At 48.1% G+C, this 21,063-nt stretch overlaps 1 protein-coding gene across 1 annotated transcript in view; it reads right to left on the bottom strand.

Annotated features, from left to right (window-relative positions):
- The window catches only part of CFAP77 (cilia and flagella associated protein 77), a 105,013-nt gene extending 96,585 nt beyond the window's left edge, over positions 1 to 8,428 (bottom strand). The window contains exon 1 of the mRNA XM_049772819.1: positions 8,228 to 8,428. Within this exon, the coding sequence (XP_049628776.1) occupies positions 8,228 to 8,428 (201 nt within the window). The remainder of the gene's footprint in view (positions 1 to 8,227) is intronic.
- Between the last annotated feature and the right edge of the window lie 12,635 nt (positions 8,429 to 21,063).

Below are 21,063 nucleotides of genomic sequence, written 5' to 3'. Positions count from 1 at the left end.
CGGCTGCCCTGCGGCCCTGCCACAAAGCCTGGCAGCCAGCAGGTTTGTTCCAGATGCCCAAAAGGCTGTCCATGCAGACAATCATGCTCTACATGTACTCAAGAGTGTAAGGGCATAGGCCGAGGAGGCTTTGATGTCAGAGTAGGGAGAGGTTGCAAGACAGGCATGTACTGGATTGTTGCATTTGGACTTTCCCGAGAAAATTGCAGTTGAGATGGGCTACCAGGGCAGACACAGGTTTTTAATTCCTCCTCATGATGTTTTCTTTTCTCTGACTACCAATGAGCTTAAGCAGTGCCAGGTTCTCTTGGGCAGCTCACACTGAGAGTTCTCACCCACATGGGTCTCTGGGTACCCTCCAGGCATGCCTGCTGCCCTCTTTGCTCCCATCTCTGTTCTCTGCCTGTGCTACCAGCCTCAGTATTTATTACGGTCCTTTAGCTCTTGGTGAGCACAATGTGGCCGCTTCCCTCAGTGCAGAGTGCAGCCTCTGAAGAAATGCTGCCCCACAATGCAACAATGACTCAGCAGCAGAGCCAAGTCCGGCCACCCAGAACCTGACTAGGGGTAATGCCTACAGATTTAGGGGCCAGAGTGATAGCGCAGTCGTAGGGCATTTGCCTTTCACGTGGCTGACCTAGGATGGACCTGATTCAATTCCCGGCAATCAATATGATCCTCTGAGCCAGGAGTGATTTCTGAGCACATAGCCAGGAGTAATCCCTGAGTGTCAATGGGTGTGGCTCCCCCCCAAAAAAAAATCCTACAGATTTGGGGCCTGAGCAATAGCACAGTGGTGAGGACATTTGCCTTGCATATGGTTGACCTGGAAAAATCCCAACATCCCATAAGATCCCCCAAGCCTGCCAGAAATAATTCTGAGTGCAGAGCCAGGAGTAAGCCCCTGAGCAACTCTGGATGTGGTCCAAAACCAAACAAAAATCCCTACAGACTCTTAGGGTCCAGGGGGCCAGAATTCCTGGGCTTTCGTAGGCTGAAACAGGCTCAGGGCACCCTGAATCCACCCTAAATTTCTATCTGCCTTTTTCCCTCCAAGACTTGTTCCCCATTGTTCCCCAGAAAGCCCAAGTCCTGCTCTACACTTTCTTCCCAGAGAAATCCAAACCCTTATGAGTGTGCACGTGTAAATATAATAAAGGCTGAGAGAAGGGCCCGGAGAGATAGCACAGCGGTGTTTGCCTTGCAAGCAGCCGATCCAGGACCAAAGGTGGTTGGTTCGAATCCCAGTGTCCCATATGGTCCCCCGTGCCTGCCAGGAGCTATTTCTGAGCAGACAGCCAGGAGAAACCCCTGAGCACCACTGGGTGTGGCCCAAAAACCAAAAAAAAAAAAAAAGGCTGAGAGAACCAGAGAAATATCTCAGAGGCACAGGCTTTGCAAGGAGTTCCTGATCCAACATCCCTGGCACTGCATGGTCCCCCAAGCACCTACAGAGGCAATCCACAAGCAGAGTTGAGCGGGGTGACTCAAAAACTAAAAGCATCAGGACTAGAGCAATAGCACTGTGGGGAGGGTACTTGCCTTGCATGCAGGTTTGATCCCCAACATCCCATATAGTCCCTTGTCTCCTGCACCCCACCAGGAATGATTCCTGAGCTCAGAATCAGGAGAAGCCCCTACCATTGCTGGGGCTCCCACAAACCAAAAATAATAATAAAAAAAAAAAAACTAAAAGCCAGTGAGAGAGCTTTTTTAAAGGTAGGTGTGTATTTGGCAACATAGATAGTTATTACATCCCCAGATATAAAAACTGACCAGCCGAACAGTTAACTCTTACAGGAAAGACTGAGTTCTAAACTTGTTTTTGTGGCCCTGAGTTGTTTTCACATGATGCTGGGCATTTTGTAGGCCCTTTTATTTATTTATTTATTTATTTATTTATTTATTTATTTATTTATTTATTTATTTTTGGTTTTTGGGTCACACCCGGCAGCACTCAGGGGTTCCTCCTGACTCTATGCTCAGAAATCGCTCCTCGCTCCTGGCAGGCTCAGGGAACCATATGGGATGCCGGGATTCGAACCACCATTCTTCTGCATGCAAGGCAAATGCCCTACCTCCGTGCTATCTATCTCTCCGGCCCAGCAGGCACTTTATGAATGTGTCTTGGTAGTGAGTGGATCTTGAGAATCCACATAGGTCCATAGTGCTCGCTTTGAAAGGCACATCGAACCATTAAGGCAATTGGAGGCAGAGCCACAGGTGGGCATCGCGACTTGCAGGCTGCTTGGTACACAGCTACCCAGGCTATTCTGTACTCATTAATTGTCCCAGAGCAGAGGCAGGTAGATCCAGGTGCAACTTGGGGGATTTGTTGGGGTCCTTAATAGCCTATCTTTAAAAAAAAATAGAAAGGAAGAAAGAAAACTGAGGGCTGGAATGATAGTCCAATAGGGAGGACGTTTACTTGCCTTGCAAGCAACCAATCAGGCTTGATACTCGGTGTCCCATAGGGTTCCCCCAAGCCACTTCAGGAGAAATTCCTGAGTGCAGAGCCAGGAATAACCCCTGAGCCTAGCCAGTGTGGAGGAAATAAGGAAAAAAGAGAGGAAGGGAGAGAGGGGTCTGAGAGAGATAGAACAGCAGGTAGGGCAATTGCCTTGATTGCAGCCGATGAGGTTCGATCCCCAGCATCTCATAGCGTCCCCTAAGCCTACGAGGTGTGATTTTTTTGAGCACAGAGCCAGGTAAAACCTTTGAGCATCCCCTGAATGAGCCTCCCGCCCCCCCCCCAAAAAAAAAGGAGAAAGAAAAAAGAAATTGAGTTTGAATGTCTGTACGTAGCCCTTCTCTCTCCCCCAGTGCTCAGTTTATAACTCTATTTTAGAAATGCATGCACTGCTTATTTGTGACATAAACCCCCACAGAAAAACAAAGTCAGTAATCAATTATGAAAAAATCGGTGCTTTCTAAGCGGGTGCAGGGCTCTGCATTCGCCCTGGACGCGGAGCCTCCTCTCGGGGCTGACAAGGCTCGGGCTGTCAGCAGAGCAAACCCTGCGTTGCAGCCTGTAATTGTATTGACAGGCTCTCCCAGAGTTCCGAAGCGGGAAGGGGGCGCAGTGACAGGTTTAGTGACAAGCCTATGGTATCAAGATTCCATGTGCAGTCCCAGAATTCTGGGGAAATGAGAATCAAGCCGGCGGAAGCCTGGTTCTTTTCTCCATCTCATTTTCTTCCCACTGCGAGTCACATTTCGAAGGAAAATCAGTCGCCAGTGCTGCACTCTAGGCAACAGAAAGGAAGGTTTTCCAGTAGGAAATATTGACATGGGATGGCCACCAGCCACACATGGGTACAGCCAGCCCCCTAAAGAACCTGTTGGCTCACTATTCCATGAGGGAGACAGTTGAGGAGCACTTGAGGCTGAAATACGTATGAGAGTGTTTAAGCCTTTTACTCCTTCTCCACCACCCCACCCCACCCCCGTTACTGGGGCATCTCAAAGATTGTTGTAGAATGAGATGAGAGTCACATCTGTGGGTGCTTGGCTTCTTTGGGCAGGACATCTACTTTTATTTTAACTACAAGTCTTAGGACTGGAGTGAACAGTGGGAAGGGCCCTGGCCTTGACAAGGTCAAGTTGGGTTCAATCACCAGCATCCCCAAAATATAAATAAACAAATGAAAAAAATCCTAATCCCATTCATGCATGCCACAATGAGGTGAGATAAATGAGCATTTCTTTTCTGTTTTGTTTTATTACTTTTTGTTTTGGAGCCATACCTGGTGATTCTCAGAGGACATTCCTGGCTCTTCACTTAGGGATTACTTCTGCCGGTGCTCAAGGGATCATGTGGGATTGAACCCTGGTCAGTCACATGAAAGGATATAGATAAATATAGATATAGATATATACATTGCTTTTTGGACTACACCTGGCAGTACTCAGGGATTACTGTGGTTCTGCCCTTAGGAATCATTGCTCAGGAGATTCTAGGGGATGCCAGGGATAGAACCAGGTTGACCACTTGCAAGGCAAATGCCCTTCCTACTGTGTTATTGTTCTGGCCCCTAAGTGAACACTTCTGAAGTTGATCTTCATCGGTCCCCATGGCACATTCAGGTTTAGACATAGACAAGACCAGTAACATGGGCTCTACCTCTGCTCACCTTCCTAGTTACAGTGGAGGCATAGGGCCACCAAGAGGCTCAAAGGGCTGAGCACAGTCTTAGTGCACAGGAGGCCTGGGTTGACCCTCAGCATCATGTGGTCCTCCAAGCATCACTAGGAATGACCTCTGAGCACTAGTTGAGAGTAGCTTTTGAGCACTGCTGGTGTGACAAGGAAGGAAGGAAGGAAGGAAGGAAGGAAGGAAGGAAGGAAGGAAGGAAGGAAGGAAGGAAGGAAGGAAGGAAGGAAGGAAGGAAGGAAGGAAGGAAGGAAGGGAGGGAGGGAGGGAGGGAGGGAGGAAGGAAGGAAGGAAAAAAATGAAGGAAGGAAGGGAGGGAGGGAGAGAGGGAGGGAGGGAGGGAAGAGAGAGAGAGGAAGGAAGGAAAGGGAGGGAGGAAGGACAAAGGGATGAGCAGAGGGAGTGAAGGAGGGACAGAGGAAAGGATGGAGGAAGGAGGAAGGAAAAAGGGAGAGAAGGAAGAGGCAGGGAGGGACAGAAGGAGAGGGGAGGGGTGGGAAAGAGTAAGGGAGGGAGGAAGAGAGAGGCAGGAGAGAAGGAGGGATAGAAGGAGAAAGAAAGGAGAAAGGAAAGAGGGAGGGAGGAGGGAGAGAAGAAAGAGAAAGGAAGAAGGAAGAAAAAGAGAGGGAGAAGGAAAAGAGGGAGGGAAGGAAGGAAGGAGGGAAACCAAGACTGAGGCTGCCCCTCCCTCCATCTCACACCAGAAGGAGCCCAAGAACTCTGGGTTGGAACCTCCAGACTTGTATAATAAACAATCCACAGTAAATAGTAAGCCTGCATGCCACAAAAGCTCCAGAAACATTCTTGAAACTGTTTTCTAGAGGTGAGCTGGAAGAATTTTGATGTTCTCCTTCTTTCAATCCCCTAGTGATTTTTCCATTCTTATTTTGCCTTTAAGATGCAGGCAGCTGCCATCCTCACCCCCCAGCACCTCTAATATGCAAACTCAGTGACCCCTAAACAAAAAAGTCAGTGTATTGAGTATTTCACCAATACTCAAATCTCTGGGGGGGGGGGGTGTCTGCAGTGCTAGTGGTTTGGAAGGTCAGCAAGGCTGGGGGCTAGGACACTGGGTATTCAGAAAGGACCCAGCAGCTGAGTGTGAGGGAGGCAAGGAAAGAGACAACGTTCCCCTCAGTTTTCAGGGTCTCTTTGATTTAGGGCAGAGTTGGGTAGACTGTCTACCAAGGAGCTAGACAGCGAAACGTGGGCATCAACTTAGCTGCTCCAGAGGGTCCCTGAGGCCACTTGGGTCTACCACAACAGTGCATGGGAGGAAACGCCTGGACTCCTGGGGCCCTTAGCTGGACCCAGAGGAGCGCTGCACAGTCTCGGGTCACCCACCTGCCACAATGCCACATTGCTCCCACTCCAGCTGTCCCTTTCTGATCCAGCTGTGCTCCCTGTGTGGTGCCTGCGTCTGAGTCCCCTCCACCCCAGCCCCCAGTTCAGAAATGTCTGGAAACTGTTCCACTAGTACCATCTAGAGGCCAGATGCCATCATTGAATGGGAAGAAGCGAAGAGGATGGTGCAGGGAGGATGGGACCTATTAGGGTGTGTGTTCTGCACCTTAGATCCCCTATGATCCTATGCACAGAGATAGGTTGAGAGCTGAGCATTGCTCGGTGTGACCCACAGAACAAACAAAATAATGGGGGCCAAAAAGATAGTAGAGAGATATTCCAGCCTTCATACAGCTAATCCTGGATCTAATTTCTGGCACCTTAAGTGGTCTCCCGAGCAGCACCAGGGATGATTCCTGAGCACAGAGCCAGGAGTCAGCCCTGAGAGCTAGAGTGATATAGTGCAGCAAGGAGAGCACTTGCCTTGCACATGGCCAACCTGGGTTTGGTCCCCAGCATCCCATATGGTTCCCCAATCCCACCAAAAATGTTTCTTTTTTTGTTTTGCTTTGTTTGTTTGTGTTTGTTTGTTGGGGGGCAGCACACCCAATAACCCTCAAGGGTGACTCCTGGCTATACGCTCAGAAATCACTCCTGGGGCCGGAGAGATAGCATGGAGGTAAGGCGTTTGCCTTTCATGCAGGAGGTCATTGGTTCGAATCCCGGCGTCCCATATGGTCCCCCGTGCCTGCCAGGAGCAATTTCTGAGCCTGGAGCCAGGAATAACCCCTGAGCACTGCCGGGTGTGCCCAAAAACCACAAAAAAAAGAAAGAAAGAAAGAAAGAAAGAAAGAAAGAAAGAAAGAAAGAAGAAGAAAGAAAGAAAGAAAGAAAGAAAGAAAGAAAGAAAGAAAGAAAGAGAAAGAAGAAGAAGAAGAAAGAAAGAAAGAAAGAAAGAAATCACTCCTGGCTTGAGGGACCATATGAGATGCTGGGGGATCGAACCGAGGTCCATCCTAGGTTAAGCACGTGCAAGGCAGGTGCCCTACCACTTGTGCCACTGCTCTGGCCCAGGAATGATTCTTTTGTTTGTTTGTTTGTTTTGCTTTTGGGTTCCACCTGGCAGCCCTCAGGGGTCACTCCTGGTTCTACACTCAGAAATTGCTCCTGGCAGGCTCTGGGGACCATATGGGAAGCCGGGATTCAAACCACCGTTCTTCTACATGTAAGGCAAACACCCTACCTCCATGCTATCTATCCGGCCCAGGAATGATTCTTGAGTGAGGTAAGTAGTAACCCTTTGGCATTGCTTGGGGCAGCCCAGAAACAAGAGGAGAAAGTGGTTCTTGAGCACCCTCTGGTGTGGCCTCCAGGCCCTTGACCTGCCCCAAGGAAAAGTACTTATGTATATAATCTATGAGAATTTTACATGGTGGTGGAATACATATATGTGCTTCTATGTTCATATATGGTGTATACAGATCATAGGTCATTCTGTGTATTCAGATATGGAGAATGAATCTATAATACTGTTCCTTTCATATGTAAGTCAAAGAGAGTTGCCAGTAACAATTTTGAGCAAAAGCCTAATCTTAATGTCCTTGTATTAAAAGGGGGTTTAATTCTTCTCCTGACTCCAGAGAGGTGAGCCCCATTCGTCATCTGTAGCATGTTAGCTGAGAGGTTATTACAAATATACATTTATAAATAAGTAAAGAAGGGGGTGGAGCTCAAAACCAAAAAACAATAGATGTGGAGTTTCTTCTCTCTGTGAAAGCAACGCACACACACACACACACACACACACACACACACACACACACACACACACACCCCTAAAGCCCAGGAGCATCTCTTGGGAAAGGAAGAGGAAAAAGAACCATGATTTGCAACGGAGCCTGTTAACAAAAAAATTCCAGTAGCACGTTTCCAGACCCCAAATCACCACCACCAACTAGCTGGCGGCAACTCCGCGATGGGTCCCTGCCTCCCAGTGTCTCCCCGCATTTCTGGGAGGACGCTGCCCCCCAGTGGCACTCGCTGGATTCGCTCGCGCCGAGCCCCGGAGGAACCGTCTGGACTTTTTTCTCAGTCCGTCCGAGCCTGGACTTTTTTCTCAGGGCCTAGACCTTATGGGACGGGTTTCTCACACCCACCGGTGTAGGGTGAAGACGGGGTAGGAATGGGGGAGGCACCCAAAGGGAGCTTGGGGGGGCCGTCTGCTCAGAGCCTCAGCTCTGTCCTGTTACCCCACGCCCTGGAGCACCTGCGCGCTTTGGAACTTGTTCCAGGGGGGTTTGTTGCATGTAAGTCGGGGAGCTTGGGTAGGGTGGGAACTCCCGGGAGAGCTCGGGGGCACAGGGGCATGGGTGGGGGAGAACTCCTGAAGTCAGGAGACCCTGGGAGAGAGAGCTCAGGGGCACAGGGGCATGAGGGGGGGGCTTCCAAAGTCTGGGAGACCCCGGGAGAGCTCAGGGACTTAGAGGCCAGGGGGGCGCTCAGTGTGGCCTATGCTGGCTTTCATCCTACTCTCTACTTCTTCAGGTGGGCCGGGTCAGGAGGCTGCTTATGGGAGAACCAGCTCATCCCAAGGTCCCAGCTCCAGGAGGAGGAGAAGAAAGCCGGGGCGCTGGGCGATGTGGACACCGGCCCGAGAGCGCATTACGCAGGACCCGACGGTGCGGCCCAAGGGGAAGCGTGGAGATGCCAGGGCAGGTGGGGGGGACTCACCTTGACGATGAGGTGGTTCTGCAGCATGGAATCCCGCACCACCCCCAGCCGCTCGTTCTCCATCCTGGGCCTGAGATCGGCCACGGTCAGGGGCCTCCGGACCCGTGGGAAGATCTGGCTTGGGGTGCGGCGCGCCGGCGGTGGCTGAGGCTTCGGGGAACATTTCAGGTCCTGTTCTCGGGGGCTCACAAGTTCAGCCATCGTGGGGGAATCTCGGGACGCCGAAGCCCAGCTGGCCACAGGCTAACTTGGGCAGCTCAGAGGTGCCCACCGAGTCCCAGCGCAGAGCCGGAGATGGGCGCGGGGTCCCCAAAGGCGACGGGATGCTGACCCCCCCTGGCAACGCTTCGCCGTAGTGGGGATCCCTGAATAACCCCGGAAGGCCCAGCAGATCGGCCCCTTTGCGGAGCACTGCGGATCAGGCAGGACACCACCGGGTGCCCGCGTCCCCCTTGGGCACGGTGGCCAGCTGCGTCTCCATGGCGACGGGACGCTAACGGTGCTGCCTCGCCGGTGACTTCCTCCACCGACCTCGGCCAACGCGGGCTCGCCTCGCCCACAACTTTCTCAAAAGAGTGTGGGGAGACCTCTCCCCACCGTGGTCTCGATCCCAGAGACCGGGCTGTAGGTCCTGGGCCCAGGACTGAGGACAGACGCGACCTCCCGCCTGCGCGCACGCTCACCCCGACTGCCCTTCTGCGCCCCGCGCAGCCTTCCAGCGCGAGGTGTCCTCCATCCAATGGAACCTGTCTGGCAGCCCGGAGTTATTGTGGAGCTATGAGGGGTTTTGAAGGTCTCACCCCCTTGCGCCCTTCATTTTTACCTTCTATGGCCTGGGTGCAAGAGATTTAGAGAAGCTTGCTTTACCCCGCTGTGCATGCACCCGGAGGGTCCCCAGTACCCCGCCTAAGTACAGAGAGAGGAGTATATATTGCTGGTCACCAAGTGTGATCTCCCCCCCCCCCAAAAAAAAAAGAATTGAACTGATGTAGAGTCATGACAGGAGATCCTTAATGATTCCCTGTTCAGAAGAGGGAATTGAATTGCTGCCTCCCAGGATTAGAATAACCTGAAATAGGAGATCCTCATTGAATTCACAAATTTTAGGGCCAGAGCAGTAGCATAGAGGGTAGGAAACTTGCCTTGCACAGTGGCAACCTGGGTGCAATCTTTGGCACCACAGATGTTACCCAAAGCCCTCAAAGAGTGATCCCTGAGTGCAGAGCCATATGTACACACACACACACACACACACACACACACACACACACACACACACACACACACACACACACACACACTTTTCTCTTGACCTCCCCTACTCTTGATTCCCCAATACTCTGCAATTGAGAAAGCGAAAACTTCAGTGGAAACTACCAAAAAAAATTTTTATTGACCTGACTCACTTTGTTGCAGAAATTTTCACCATGAGTCAACAATCCTTCCTTCTTCCTTCCTTCTTTCCTTCCTTCCTTTCTCCTTCTCTCTTTCTCCTTTCTCTGTTTCTTTCTTTTCCCTTCCCTCCCTCCCTCCCTCCTTCCCTCCATCCTTCCTTCCTTCCTCCTCCCTCCCTTCCTCTATTTCTTTCTTTTCCCTTCTCTCCCTCCCTTCCTCCCTCCCTCCCTCCCTTCCTACCTCCCTCCTTCCCTCCTTCCTTCCTTCCTCCCTCCCTCCCTCCCTCCCTTCTTCCTTTCTCCCTTCTTTCCTTCCTTCCTTCCTTCCTTTTTACTACAATTACAACTGGCAGCACTCAGGAATCACTCCTGGAGACCATGTAGGATGCCGGAAAACAAACTCAGGTCAGCTGCTTGAAGGCAAGTTCCCTCCCATCTGTGCTACTGCTCCAGCCCCAGGACCATGTTTCAAGGACATCCCCAGTGCCCTCCATTATGTGACCCAAACTTATCTCCTCCTTGGCACCCCTGCTCCCTGGTGTTATAACGCCTGCTAGGAGTTAGCCTGTGTGTAAGTTAGGCTGGGCTGTCTTTTCCTCCTCAGCCTATGCTTCAGATTTGTCAGGGGGCCAGAGAAATAGGACAGTGGGGTGGTGGGGGGGGACAACCACCTCTGGATTTCTGTGCATGGACGGCTGAGAATCACTCTCAAAAGTTCTGAGGATATAGCCTATGTGACCATCTACGCTCAGCAGGGATATGCAAAAGCTGGTAGCATCCTTCCCTGCCTCAAGTTCACTATCAAGTCCAGAGCTTGGGACAATAGGACAGTGAGTGCCTGGAACATAGGCCACGTACACACCCATCCTGGGCACTGCTACAGTGAACTGTTCACGTTCTCTATGAGTTTGGTTGAGGTTGATTCCCACCAAGCTCCCAGATAGGAAAGGCAGTTCCCATTCCCCTGTCCGATTAGGACAAGGGAAACTGTTCCAGTTGTGGAGATCTACAGGAAATAATTCACACAGTGAAGAGGTACAAGAATGAGTTCAGAAAATCCAGTGCTCAAGCAAGGAATTCAAACCACCCAAGATTTCTGCTCCTAAGATGGAACGCAGCTCAGTGGAAGAAGACCAAAGAATGAGCCCCAGCCATCCTCACACCCCTGCTTTTATTGACAAGAATCAGGTCCCACCTTAGGGTGGGAGAAGAATACCAAGTAAGGGACAATCCAATATACTATCACCAGATCACACCCTAGGGTTGAGTACAATTATTGATTAGGGTAGGATCAGGAACCCAACAGTACGGTCCCATTGGGAACCCTTGGTATTGGTCTTGGATGCCTTCATTCATCATCACCTTCTTTAAGTGTCCTGCCCCAGGGTTCAGATCATACTACGCCCACTTCCAACTGCTTCTGGGAGCAGAGCAGGATTTCTGGGATTTGGCATAAGTACAGATTTCCAGGGTGCTACAGTGTGGTATTCCCTCCCCTAACTTCCTGTTTATCCCACCTGTGGGTCAGATCCACCCACACTTGGGAGGGGGTCTCTGGTTTGGAATAAAGAATCATAGAGTTTGGGCTGGAGTGGTGGCATTTGCCTTGCACGAGTCTGATCTAGGACGGACCATGGTTCGATCCCCCAGAGTCCCATATGGTCCCCCAAATCAGGAGCGATTTCTGAGTGTATAGCCAGGAGTAACCCCTGAGCATCACTGGTGTGGCCTCCCCAAAACAACAACAACAACAAAGAATCATAGAGTTTGGCTAGGAGGAAGGAGAGAGACAGAGAAGGAGCAGAGAAGAAGCTGCTTGGAAAAGGCTTAGCATAGAAGCCATGTGAAAAAAATGCACATGGCAGTGGACCATGGAATAAACCAAACTGACTCTGATGAAACTCTGACTGCTTATGATTATTTCTACGCAGTTACCCTGCAATCTTCAGACCCATCCACTGACGGGGCTAAAGGTGCCATGCTGTGCCAACAAAGGCCTCACCCCAACACTAGGACTTTATATTTTATATTTTTATATTAAAACAACACTACAAAAAAAAAAACAACACTACAGTGTCTAAACCTAGAGCTCAAGACTCCCCTCTAGCTGATCAGGCCACTGTCCCCGACCCCGGGGTGTGGACAGACAGGAGTCTGGAATCCCATGAACCAAACCAACACAGGTTCCCTGTTATACCCCAACTGTTCTCCTCCACGAAGGAGTTCCACCCTGCCTAAGATCCCCTCATGCAATTGACCAGATTTGGAGAGGGGCATGAATTGAAGGGAACTGACTGTTTTCTGCTCTGAGGCTGAATGTGTGGGGGTGTCCTGGATCTAGTCCAATGAAGAGAGTTGGTTGAAGCTGGCATCTCAGAAGATTAAGGAACAAGATAGAAATGAGCCAAAAGAGGGGATCAAAGGGCCTAACAGACTTGTTGAGTTCAGCCCTGTCTGTTCCCTGCAGACATCCATTGTTTACAGCAGGAAACTCAAACAGGGAGCAGTATTCATAGCTGGGGGGGGGGGGGGCGACACAGCATACTTTGATTACAAGCAGAGTTCTTTTATTTGGTTTGGTTTGGGGGTCACACCTGGTGGTGCTCAGGAATCACTCCTGGCTTTGAACTCAGAAATCATTCCTGGCTCTATGTAGGCTCAGAAAACATTCCTAGTGGTGATTTCTGTGAAGTGAGGGAGAGAGAAAATACTGGTTCCCTCTCTACCCACCTGGATCACCTGGAATGTGGTGGAGAAATATAGGACTGATAAAAGTGGGCACTGAGCCCCTGCACTCACAGACCTCACATCTCACCAGCTCCATGAGGCACCTGTGGTCCACTTGCTCTGCTCAGCCTGGGAGATTATCCCACCAACAGACTTCTTGGGGAATCATGTATTCAGGTTGGAGACAGGAATTGTTCTTTTCAGGAAAGGAAAATCAGGACCTTACTGGTCTCCTTTTTCTCATGGAAAAGAATTTTAGGAAGAGAGGAATAGTGAAGTAAAACAATATCTTTTTAGAAATTATGAGAAAGAAAAGCGAGAGAGATGTAGAATAACAGTCCTGGATGGGGATCAGTCAGGTTTCAGGAGACATCAGCTTTATTCAAGGTCCTAGCCAACAGGTGTGGTTTATGCCATATTTAAGCATGCTCTCTTCAGCTTGCCCTGCATCTTAACTTCTCTCCATCATCTCTTCTGCTCCTTCTCCCTTGCTCAGTCTCTCCCAATCTCCCAATCAATCCCTCCTCACAATCCCCTCCTATCCCTCAGGCAAACCTCTTGATATCTCCCAAAGATCTCTCCTGGAAATGGGAAGGTCTTACTAGCAGGTAAGGTTACTAAGGAAGAATGGGGGATGGGGTAACATTCTGCCCCTTTCTTAAAACAAATTAAAGCAAAAGAGCATAGGTTATCCTTTGTTTTCCTGGCTTCCATCTTTAGCCAAAGATGGGAACCTTAATATTCCCATAGCAACAAAGTTTAAAGAGAAAAATAACATATCAGCCTTTTCCATAAGCATAACTTTTCTGCAAAATATACCTGTAACTTAACATTTTTCTTAATTCTTATATACCAAACACTATCCTGAAACTTCCTTGTTCCTATTCTTAATGCTATTTAACCAAGCATTTTTTTCCTGAAACTTTCTTGTTCCTATTAACCTTCCCTAAACAAAATTACAAGAACATTTATAAAGAAAATACATTTTGAAGACAAGCTACTACATTAAAATACACATTATGGAAACTATAAATTACATTTGAATCAGCAAGAAAATGACTTAGATTAGTTAGATGCAGGTGGTTCTAAATTGTTGCAAGTCAGCCCCTGAAGAGGTTGACTGATGGAGGGATGGAGGATGAGGTCTTTCCCCTTCAGCTCGAAGCACCAGTCTGCCACCCTGTCTAGCCAACGGTTCTGAGGTGAAAAGGCGGGTAAACAGCTCACAGACAGTCAGGCTTGTGGAAATATTAGCTTTATTCGGTGGACAAGACTGAAGTCCAAAGCCTCAGCATCAGTTCCTGCCAAAAGCCCCTCTCCTTCCACAGACCCTTGTTTTTATCCCCCAGAATCAGGTACCACCCAGTGGTGGGATCAGATACCACCCAATGGTGGAAGCAGAATCAGGTACTACCCTAGGGTGGGGGCAGAATGCCAGGTCACACCCTAGGGTAGGCACAATCACCGATCAGGGTAGGGTCAGTAACATAATAATCCCCTAAAATATTTACATACACAACACTAAATCAAATTTTTCAATTGGGCTTCACTGTTATCTTTCTTTTTTTTAATTTTTATACCACCACCAAATTGTCCACCACCACCAAATTGTCCAAACGTGAAAAGTTTGTGGACTTTTATCCCATTTTAACCATCACCAAATTGTCCAGACGCTGGGCTTCTCACGGGCCACTCATCACGTGACTTCACTTCCATGGAGTACCACCACCCGTAACCCTCAGACCCGCCTGCTGAAGGGGGTTGAAGATGCATGGCCTGGGCTGCCAGAGAAAGGCCCCTCCGTTCATCCCATCACCATCCAGCCCCAGACAGGACTGTTATTCTACAAGAGAGATCCAGGATGGTTTTCTAGGTTTTTTCCCCCCAACTGCCCCTGCATGGGCCTTTCTACCTTGATAAGGGCTGGAGTGATAGCATGATGGGGAGGGCTTTTGCCTTGCACAAGGTCAACCCAGGTTTGAGCCTCAGCATCCCATATGGTCCCCTGATACTGCTCAGGAGTGATTCCTGAGTTCAGAGCCAGGAGTGCCACTGGGTGTAGCCAAAACAACAATAACAACAAGAATCATTGCTATGGTGTTGCCAAGGAGAAGAACTGGCAGCTTTTTGGGAGTTAACCTTCATGTCCTTATCACAACCCTTTGTGTTCCTGTTGTAACTTCTCTCCAGAGTGGGGTAGTGGTGGTGTTCAGCCTTTTCTGGGCCTCAGTTCCTCTTTCTGTGGAAGGGTCTGGCAATAATACATTTAGATGATTTAGTGTTGGATTATTCATCCTACTCTAATCAATATTCATACTCTACCCTAGGGTGTGATCTGGTGATGGGATTATTGGATTATTCCCTACTTGGTATTACTCTCCCACCCTAGGATGTGGCCTGGTTCTTGTCAATTAAAGCAGGGGTCTGAGGAAGGCAGGTGCTCATTGTTTGGACTTCTTCCACTAAGCTGCATTCCTTCTCAGGAGCAGAACTCTTGTGTGCTTACTTGAGTGCTGGGTTTCCTGAACCCATTCTTGTACCTTTTCACTGTGTGGATTATTTCCTGCTTTAACATTTGCTTCCAAACCTGCCTTTCTCCAGTGTTCTGGTATTTGAAACAGAGGACTTACTTAAAGAGAATGGTACCCTAACAGAATCTGCGAGAATATGATGAGTTGGTTTCTTGGCTTTTTGGATGGGTTTCACCATTTTGGGTTTATGAGTTTATCTCTAGTTGGTTTGGAGATAGGACTAGGAATATGAAAGATACAGATATTATAATTTATTTCATGGGAATTTTTATATTTATATTGGTTTTCTTTTCTTTTTTGTGTTTTTTTTTTTTTTTTTTTTGGTTTTTGGGTCACACCGGGCTGTGCTCAAGGCTGACTCCTGGCTCTATGCTCAGAAATCTCTCCTGGCAGGCTCAGGGGACCATATGGGATGCCGGAATTTGAACCACTGCCCTTCTGCATGCAAGGCAAGGCCTTACCTCCATGCTATCTCTCCAGCCCCTATATTGGTTTTCTTATATTAAATTATAAGAATAATGAGATAGGGCCCAGAGAGATAGCACAGCGGCGTTTGCCTTGCAAGCAGCCGATCCAGGACCAAAGGTGGTTGATTCGAATCCCAGTGTCCCAAATGCCTGTCAGGAGCTATTTCTGAGCAGACAGCCAGGAGTAACCCCTGAGCATTGCCGGGTGTGGCCCAAAAACAAAAAACAAACAAACAAACAAAAAAAGAATAATGAGATAAAGAAATGCGGGTGGAAAACTCTGACTTATCCAAGAAAAGGTCTGATATACTTTGAAATACTCTGAATTATCTCAGAAGATGTCTGAGATGGTTTCATTTTTTTTTTCTGAAAGTCAGAAAAGGCATAATTTATGAACTTTTACATTTACCACATGAGGTTGGTCCTACACCGCCACCTACTGGCAATGGGCCAGAAGACACCCCCCCCCCTTAGTTCCAATAGCCAGCTCGGGTCAGGCAAGATCTACGAAAAATGTAGAGGAACTTCAAATATTTTGCCTGAAGATTTTGATCTTATACAAAAAACTAACGTAGGACAATCAGATGAAGCATATCTGCAAACCTATCACCCAAACTCCCTCTATCAAAAACTTCTAAGGGGTGTGGTACAGTCCTTATTTCTCCACCACAAACTTTTAGGGGGTCTGGTACAGATCCTATCTTACTCCCCACAGACCTATAGGGAGTGTGCTACACATCCTTTGCCTTCCCACAGACTTCCAGGGGAAGTGGTACAAACCCACTCTTTTCTCCACAACAGTTAGTCATAAGAGAGATTGACATAAATACAGAATCGGAAGTGAGTTTTCCTCACCAGGAAAACAATTCACCAAAACGGCTAGTTCTTAAAGAGGTTGGAATTAAAACAGATTCAGAAACAAAAGAACCCTATTAGAAAAATATCCAACCACGGGAGCCAGTTCTTTTTTTTTTTTTTTTTTGATTTTTGGGGCCACACCCAGCGTTGCTCAGGGGTTACTCCTGGCTGTCTACTCAGAAATAGCTCCTGGCAGGCACAGGGGACCATATGGGACACCGGGATTCGAACCAACCACCTTTGGTCCTGGATCGGCTGCTTGCAAGGCAAACGCCGCTGTGCTATCTCTCCAGGCCCAAGAGGTATTAATTCACTAATATGGTCAAATCTAGGAATGCCTATCAACCTAAACCACATGTAGTAGCATGAAACACACACACACACACACACACACACACACACACACACACAAATGGCTGAAACTGCTGGTGATTGGTTGTTTAGATGGAGCAAGTGTTCTCCAAATCTGTTATAGTTCACTTATTCCCTTAGTTCCTGGCCCTGGAGACAATGAGTATCCATTTCCACTATAATGTAAAACAAATCATCTGTTCTGGTCAACTAAAATTCAAAGCACCTCTAATTTTGTGCGATGAATGGGCCACTGGGGAATCCAGAGTAGGGGAAGGGGAATTCATTGATGTAAATAGGCAGACTAGATGACCACATGTTTTAAGAATGATTAGGGATCTCGCTTTAGAGACTTGGAAAAGGTTGACTCTGAAGCGAATATATTGGTAGTTATGTGTTCTACATGAAAGCATTTCCTTAAGATTATTATCTCTGGGCCCGGAGAGATAGCACAGCGGCGGCGTTTGCCTTGCAAGCAGCCGATCCAGGACCAAAGGTGCTTGGTTCGAATCCCGGTGTCCCATATGGTCCCCCGTGCCTGCCAGGAGCTATTTCTGAGAAGACAGCCAGGAGTAACCCCTGAGCACCACTGGGTGTGGCCCCCCAAAAAAAAAAGATTATTATCTCTTCCTGTTTTCTCACTTACATCCTGCCAGGTGGGGGGTGCTGTTGAGGGCCTAATAAATAGTTTGGGAGCAAGGTGCTCAAGGTCTTTTGGAGCAGTTTACTAACTGGCTCAAGGTTTTTTGGAGCTGGTGGTAGGCTGACAAAGGACACTACATCTGACCTTCTTGCCCCTTTTACCCTTCTGTCTGAGTGGATTATTTGCCCCGGATAAATATCACCAAGATCTTTCCCCTTCCAGGGGATAGGTGAATAGGAATCAATTGCTCATTCTGGGAGCTCTTTGAGAATCAACAGCAAATGGTGCCGAAACAAGCCGAAACCTCTCCCCATTTGTCTCTCAGTCTCACCCAATCTATAAATCCTTTGCCCCTGAGGCAACCCCCTTTTGCCTCTCTAAGTAAGCAAAACAGAAAGCCAAAGATCCCTCCCAGATGTGGGCAGGTCTGCCTCTAAAAGTAAGCAAAACAGGACGTTGTGGGAAGGGAGTAGCAGTTATGCTAAGATTGTTCAGGGAATTAATGAGTCATATTTAGATTTTCTAGGTAGATTGAAAAATGCAGTTGACAGAGGTAACTGGCCCACCAGTGTGATAGAAGGTGTCGAGACGTGAATAAAGGTCTCTGCTGGCCTGCCCCATTTTTAAAAAATGCAGTCGAGAGACAGGTAGAAGATATAAATGCCCAACAATGCCTGATAAGAACGTTAGCAGTTGATAATGCTAATGGACAGTGTCAAGCAATATTACACCCTATAAGAGACAAGGAGGATACTATGGGGTACCTACATGCTTGTAGAAATGTCAGCTATTACAATAATCCCACACCTAACCCTTATCTTCGCCCAAATGGGCCTTCTGCCACCATCCTTGTGGCTTCCACCAACATGCCTCACCTCTCACCGCAGCTCCTTTAATACCATATACTATCCAGGTGCAGACTCCCGGGAATCAGGTCAATGGCTTGTATTCATCCCCCACCACTATACCCATATATGCAGCATATGCAATTCAAATCCAGACAGCCCACAGCATGGAAAGTGGGACTCAGGCAGCACCATTGGCTTGTGAACTGCTGATGGTCCTCTTCAGTGGCACATCCGACATGAAGGTCTTCTGCTCTGTGTCATCACTCTAGCTGCTGCTTCTGTAAATCACTCGAGTCTTTGAAATGCTATCTATCCTGTTGCTGATATGTTCTCGTTAGTCCATTTCTACCACTTCATTTCACCATAACTGTTGTTAACAACTGGTTTTGACTTTTGAGATATCCTCAGATCTAGGACATTTCCTAATCTGCGAATGCTGTGAGCCGTTTTATCAGACTCCACAAGACTGCATTGCAAACTACAGTAGGGATCTAGAATTTATCTACTCTCCTCGGATTATTTCAAAAGACTTAGGGGATATGTATACCCACTTTGTACACTTCTTAAGTGTATCTTTTTAACATATGCTCTATGGTTATTATGCTTTCCCCTTTTTATTTAGACTTCTAGTAGAAATTCTTAGAAGAAAGTAGAGATAGTACCCATGAAGTCTTTGTACTTTTGATAGTCACTATAGGAATTGTTGGCTTATTATCTTCCCAATAGTATCCTATGGCACCATTCCTTTTGCCTAGGCGCATTAAAATGATAAAATATTGTTAGGGTCCAAGCAGAGCAAATGACCCGACCAGTGCTGACAGTCAAAGACCACTTCTGATAATGTAAAATGCAAAAGGGAGTTTATTTCGGTTAGCTGGGGCTAAGACAAAGGCTAAGACAGGCGAGATAGCTTGGAGGTAAGGTGTTTGCCTTTCATGCAGGAGGTCATCGGTTTGAATCCAGGCATCCCATATGGTCCCCCGAGCCTGCCAGGAGCAATTTCTGAGCCTGGAGCCAGGAATAACACCTGAGCACTGCCAGGTGTGACCCAAAAACCACACACACACAAAAAAGAACCTAACAGGCAGGTTATATAGAGTTAACAGGCTTCAGCAGACTAAGTATTTCATTGGTTGATACAACAATTTAACTTTCACAGTATTGATGATTGGTTCAATTTTCAGTTTCATTCTCTGAGTTCATCCCTTACACAGGTGTCTCATGTCTCACATATGACCTAATCCCTCTCCCCCAATCTGGAATAGTACCATTTGGACTGGAAAACAGAACAGCCTTCATAACAAGTCTAGGAGTGGGAGGGGGAGTAGTATCTGAGAAGGGAGGTGGAAGGGATGAATAAGCTACTTCAGGCTTAATTCTTATTAATAGCTTCAAGGTCTAGGTAACTTTCAAGCAACTTCAGGCTTGTTTTTCCTTAAGGCAAGTAAGAGCTTCAGGGTCTGGAGTCTAAAAATATTAGAAACTAGGGGCCATGGGGCCGGGCGGTGGCGCTAAAGGTAAGGTGCCTGCCTTGCCTGCGCTAGCCTCGGACGGACCGCGGTTCGATCCCCCGGCGTCCCATATGGTCCCCCAAGCCAGGAGCGACTTCTGAGCGCATAGCCAGGAGTAACCCCTGAGCGTTACCGGGTGTGGCCCAAAAAAAAAAAAAAAAACCAAAAAAAAAAAAAAAAAAAAATAAAAAAGGGGCAAATGGGCCGGGAAGGTGGCGCTAGAGGTAAGGTGTCTGCCTTGCAAGCGCTAGCATAGGACGGACAGCGGTTCGATCCCCTGGCGTCCCATATGGTCCCCCCAAGCCAGGGGCGATTTCTGAGCGCATAGCCAGGAGTAACCCCTGAGCATCAAATGGGTGTGGCCCAAAAACCAAAAAAAAAAAAAAAAAAAAGAAACTAGGGGCCGGAGAGATAGCACAGTGGTAGAGCGTTTGCCTCGCAAGCAGCCGACCCAGGACCAATGGTGGTTCAAATCCCTGTATCCCATATGATCCCCCGTGCCTGCCAGGAGAGATTTCTGAGCAGAGAACCAGGAGTAACCCCTGACTGCCACCTGGTGTGGCCAAAAACAAGCAAACAAAAAAAAAACCCCACAAAATATTAGAAACTAAGAGGAGTTATTATCCATTAGGGATGAGGACTCAATAATTTCATGTTACAGAGGGCCTTCCACCCTGAACATTTGCCTTGGTGACTTGACTTGGACTTCAGCCATTTACCCCTGAACCTTGGGTCCAGCACGGTTCTCTGCACCTACACCAGGAATCAACTATCTACCAATTCAGACCCTGGATCTGCACCAACCGGCCACAGTCTGGTCTCTCCTTTCAATATCTAGAATAGTTCTGGAAATTGGAGTCTCTCTCAACCCTGAAGAGGGATGGGACAGACCCCCTTCTAACAGGAAACTCCTATAGAGGATGAGAGGCCCAAGGCCACCTTCCAGCTCATCGTTTTGATTTGACCTTTGCATCTTTACATTGGCCAAACCTAGATAATCCTGACATTACAGAGAGACCATAAAGTCAGGTTGGCCTAGGAAAACTGAAGATCGTCTAGGAATGAATGGAACTATCATGGCACTTACTTGTCCCAGGATGGGCTAATCCACTAACCTACAGTGAAAACTGTGTTTAAAGAGAACCTTTCCTGGAACCTTGAAGTAAGACTATGGGGGAGTGAGGATCCCACTACAGGCCAATGGAGTGGCAATAGAAATTGGAGATAAATCGACCCTCCCCACGTGGGCACCAGACCCCCGAGTTCCACAGCACCCCCGCGCCAGACCACAGGGACCCCCGACCCGACTCCAGGCAGGATGATATGATGATATACATCGAAAACCCTAAAAAGTCCACAGTAAAAATCCTAGAAACAATTAACCCATACAGCAAAGTGGCTGGCTACAAAGTCAATACACAAAAGATAGTAGCATTTTTCTACACAAATAATGAAGTTGAGGAGAGAGAGATCAAAAATACAACTCCATTTAAAATAGTATCAAAA

The sequence above is a fragment of the Suncus etruscus genome, chromosome 5, assembly GCF_024139225.1.
Source record: "Suncus etruscus isolate mSunEtr1 chromosome 5, mSunEtr1.pri.cur, whole genome shotgun sequence".
In the NCBI taxonomy this organism is placed as follows: domain Eukaryota; kingdom Metazoa; phylum Chordata; class Mammalia; order Eulipotyphla; family Soricidae; genus Suncus; species Suncus etruscus.
The sequence above is the reverse complement of the archived record's forward strand: the minus strand, read 5'-3'. Positions and strand labels throughout refer to the sequence as shown.